The sequence below is a fragment of the Gavialis gangeticus genome, unplaced genomic scaffold, assembly GCF_001723915.1.
Source record: "Gavialis gangeticus isolate Ggan-Ray unplaced genomic scaffold, GavGan_comp1, whole genome shotgun sequence".
NCBI lineage: Eukaryota > Metazoa > Chordata > Crocodylia > Gavialidae > Gavialis > Gavialis gangeticus.
Window position 1 is genome coordinate 19633860 of NW_017729026.1, and position 4953 is coordinate 19638812.

Sequence of the window (4953 nt, forward strand, 5' to 3'; positions counted from 1 at the left end):
GCCAGGGCTGTGTGGGGCTCTTCTCAGTGGGAGCTGGGCTTGGAGCAGGCACAGCAGTGCTGGGAGGATGCTGCATCCACCCCAAATTTCACCACTGTTCCATTCACAGCATGGCCACTACCAGCCGCCCAGCGCTGCCTCTGGCTCTTCCTGGTGAATGGGTGGAGGCAGGGCATTGACCTGGGGCTGCACCAGGCAGGTGGCAGCGAAATTTGGGGTGGATGCAACATCCTGCCACCACTGCTGGCACCCGCACCGAGGCCATCCACTGCCAAGAAGAGCCCCGCTCCACCCTGCGCAGCTCTGGGGGGCACACATCCCCCCGTGCCCTCCCTGGGTGCAAGCAGCAGCGGGAGCTGCCCCCTGCCCCACAAGCTGTGGCTCTAGCCCCCTTCTTCCCTCCCACCCTGCCTGGGTGCCCCTGCCCCCTCCCTCACCACAGCAGGCATTGAACTGCTCCCTCCACCCCACATCTCTTCCTTCCCCCTCCCCTTCCACCACACCAGACTTACCAGCTGTAGGCAGCTGTATCTGAAATTGGATTGGTATCAGCTGATATGCCTTCTTAAATAAAGGCTATTGGTATCGGCCCCAAAAATCTCTATCAGGGTACCTCTAACTTTCAGAGGTGCTAAAAGGCTTTAAGATTAAAGATACAGTTATTTAGCCTGAGCCAAAAATACAGGAGAGATAAGAATGGAAGAGGAAAGTCTAGGGAAAAAAAAATGGATAACTCCTGAGACCATTTTCAAAATAAATAAATAAATGAAGTCTGATATTATATACCAAGAGTTTGAGTCCAGTATAACTACAACACCCTAAAAATGAATGATTTCACAAAGGCACTTACATCAGAAGTTCGACCAATCTTCGACATACTCCAGAATCAATAACTGCTTGGATTTTATCATTAGGTCCATCTGAAAGGTAAGAGAGGGCCCAACAAGCATCTGCTAATACATCTGGGTCACTGCTAAATAACAGTCTTGATAAAACATTTAAGCAAGGAGCAACCTAGGTTAAAAAAAATTATACACAATTAGATGTTTCCTGTATTTTTTATTTTAAGTTTTAGAGAATATTTGCAAGCATTTTTCAAAGAAATGAAGCCATGTGCTGTACCTAAGCCTAAATATAAAATGTCATAATTGTTAATCCTGTTAGTGCTCATCAGTACCTCTGACATGAATGGAATTTTCATGGAGAGAGTAAGGACTAGTTGCACAGTTAAAAACAAGGACAATGTCAATAGTCTTTAGAGGACTACTGTTGAAGGCTATGGCTTATGAACTCAAGTAGCAAGATGAGTACCTACATTCGGAAACCCAACCCCTAACTCTAAAGACGGTATAGGAGAATGATTTCATGCCTTTATCCATGAAACAAATTTTACAGATTAGAAAATTAAGAGAGAGTGGGCATTTATCAAATATTACAGAAGCCAATGACAGAGTTGTGAATACTACCAGAAACCAGAACTATTTTTTTTAGTGAAACAAGCTATTTAAAATCTCTTAAGAATACAAATAAATTCTCAATTTATAAACAGAAGCTTACATTACAGAATTGTTTTTAAAGATAGCATATTCAAATGGAGAGAGAGAAACAACAGAGTATAAGAACTCTGTGTACTTGCAAAATAGTGGCTAAGTCTCTGAAAATGTCATTTAAACGTTTCAATTACTTTGTGTATTTTCTTCTTTACATAATGACTTATGAAAGGTTATTTACTGAACCAAATTAATGTGCTGAAATAAAAAAATATATACAGAAGGCAAGGCAGGCTGGCACCTTATGAGAAGCATGGACTTTCATAGGGAACACCCTATTTCATCAGATGCTATAATTTAAACCCAGAAATAAAAACTTTTATATAGAAGGGAAAGGGATGCTGCTAAGAAAGTTAATGAGTGGGTTAATTAGATCAGCAGGCCAGATCTAGCTGGCAGACTGTAAATTGGAAACCCCTGTTCTAATCTGTAGACGGACTACCAGACTATATTAAATCTTCAAAGCACTCTTAACCCAATTGGCCTCCAAAACTGAAGACAGCTTGTGAGAGAGCATAAAGTCTTTCCAACTTCCTATGGGAAATATTCTGGTCATACCTTGCTAAAGTCTGGAGGTGGATTCTTGCCTCTACAAAGGTTTGAGAGTGCCCAGACTGCATTTCGAGTTGTTGTAAGTCGATTTGAATTTGTTAGTAATCTGCCAAAAATAACAAAAAGAAATACTGCATTACATTCACAGCCAACAGGTGACAGTTTATTAGCCAGAATTGCTAATACTGCCTGAAGTCAGGAAATACCTTGTCTCCATGCACCAATTCCATCATTAATCACTGTAAAAAATACTGAGTTTTATCTGATGCTAACACGCCCTCAAATACTCTTATAGTATGAACCACAGATTAATAGATAAGCTTGTTAAACATGTAGTCTCACAAATAAAATGTATGGCCAACTCTATCTTTACAATCAAGTATCACATTGGAAAGCAAACAAAAGGCTTATACAGAAAAGATTAGAAAATAGTTTGGGTTCTTTTTAGTACAGAAAAAGGACTTAGAAGTATTGCGAGAAACCTCCCAATTAACTTATGCTATTTTCATTTAAGAGACACTCAGTCCAATATTCTTCTTGCTCTCTCTTTTTTTCATATATACAGCTATCTAATGCCCTGCAACTTCAGGACTAAAAAAATTAGAAAGTAATATCCTTTTCACCATTTTAAACGTGTTCTTTAAATTTTTTGGCATTTTACTCAAAGAATAAAAAATACTCAACTTCATTTCGATTTGTGCGCTTAAATGTAATGTTATATTTAGACTGCTAACATCATAATAGGTTGTTTTTTCTCTCCAATTTTTTTTTTGTTTATATAGCACTGGGTTCATTAATGTTAACACTTTTTCAGATGGTCAAGACCAGAATAAAAGGTATTTCACTTTAAGGAGAGAACTTGCTATTACAAATGATCTTTACAAAAGCGTGCAAGCCTATACAAAACAGCTGTTAAAACGATGCAAAGGACCTATCTACTTCTAAAAGTTAGTTCAGATTAAAGTAGGGTGCAAAATTAAAGCATAGCAGCCATTTGGGAACAGCTCTATGTAGACACTTCTCCAAATTAAGAGTGCATACACATGGAGTTATTTACAAACAGTTTACTCACTGTACATATAGACAGCTCTATAGACAGACAAGATCCTCCTTTGCACTAATACTACTCTCCACCATTCTGCAAGCTTAAAGATGGGATAGTAAATTTGGGGCGTGTGTAGATGAAACAGGGGCCCTAAACTGAAGTGGTGGATTTTAAAAAACACTGCTTCAATTTAGGGCTGATTAAATCCCCGTGTCATGCACACACCCCGCTGACTTACCTGCCTCTCCAGTGGGAAGGGGAGGGCGAGCTGTCGGCAGGCAGAGCAGTCTCTGGGCTGCAGTGGGGTCTGGTGCTTCCCTCCGCAGCAGCTGTGCCCCCCCAGGTGGCACCCAGCCGCAGGCACCTTGCTCAGGCAGTCCCAGGGGGCACCGCAGCCACAGGCACCTTGCTCAGGCAGTCCCAGGGGGCACCGCAGCCACAGAGGAAAGCACCAGGCCCTTGTGCAGCTCAGGCAGGCTCCAGGGGGGAATTGAAAAAAAAAAAAAAAGATCAGGCTCACTACTTTTCTTGGGTGGAGCTGCTGTCAGGCTGCCTGCAGGGCTTCCTGCAGAGCTGCAAGGAGACCAGTGCTTTGCTCCATGGAGCAGGGGCAGCAAACTAAACCTCCTTGAAATGTTTTAGTTTGCAGCACCCCAAGTCATTTAAGGCAAATTATGCTGCCAAATTTCCTACAGTGGCTGGAATTAACGTGCAAAATGCCACTGAGACATGTAAATATCAACACCATTAAACCAGTGCAAAAGCATTTAGCCCCCTAAAAAGTGTTGTGCCTAGACGCCCCTCGTTTCGTCTACACATGGCCTTGGAAGGATAATCTTCACGGGCTGGATCCAGGCACACAGGTGGCACAAACCACATACCTGGCACATTAAACTGTGCCCAGCAGGGGCAAGATTCGCTGCTGGGAAATCCCAACAGCCAAAAAAATAAAGTGGCACAGCAAGAAGTGGCATGGCACATGCAAGAGGAGTGGGTGCTGGCAGACACAGAGGCTGGGTCATCCCAGCAGATGCTCTGGTTGCCTGCCAGAGAATCTCTACTGCTTTAGTTGTCCTCCGGCTCCCTGACCGCGGCCAGAGCCAGGGAACAGCAGTTTCCCCAAAGTGGGGGAATCTGCCCACACCCAACTGAATGTGCAGGGGTTTGCACCATGACATAGGAGTAGCACAAATTTGTGCCACTACTATTTTTGCCACAGCAAGTGCACACCCCTGCATGTGGAGCTGTGCTCACATAGTGTAATCCTTGACTGGGACATAACTGGTGTAGCTGAACTGCTGACACCCCACTCCTGACTGTCAAGTCTGAGGCAATGTTGTGGCCTGGGGCCATGTGAAACTGTTCAAAGTTACAGAAGAAAGATCATGTGTTCAGCAAGAGTCAGAGGACTGCAAACCGGTTTTATCTCTTCTCGCTATACCTTCTCCACAAACTAAGTTGGAAAATTCACTTGGCTGCACCTAAGAGCCTATATGCTATTGTTTCTATTAAATCTATAAAACTAACCCTTTTCAATGACGGACCTACCAATTAAAAACAACACAAAATAATCTCAAACCTACAGAATCTGTCCCAAGGGCTAGTAAACAAACAACTGGTATTTTCTCAATTCAAAACTGTTTCCTACAAAAAGTAGAGAAGCTTATGTATATTATTTAAAATATGTATACTAACACACATTTATTAATGCAATGACAATCTGCTGCTTAGAATTCTTATTCTTAGTAACTATAATTTTGTAATTATAGTTATATTTTAGTTATGACATTAACTTAAAATACTTAC

At 42.1% G+C, this 4953-nt stretch overlaps 1 protein-coding gene across 1 annotated transcript in view; it reads right to left on the minus strand.

The window, feature by feature from the left end:
- The window catches only part of KPNA5 (karyopherin subunit alpha 5), a 31360-nt gene that overhangs the window by 10797 nt on the left and 15610 nt on the right, over nucleotides 1-4953 (minus strand). The window contains exons 8-9 of the mRNA XM_019520050.1: nucleotides 2109-2208; nucleotides 851-1014 (exon numbers count right to left, since the gene is read on the minus strand). Coding sequence (XP_019375595.1) covers nucleotides 851-1014; nucleotides 2109-2208 — 264 coding nt within the window. The remainder of the gene's footprint in view (nucleotides 1-850; nucleotides 1015-2108; nucleotides 2209-4953) is intronic.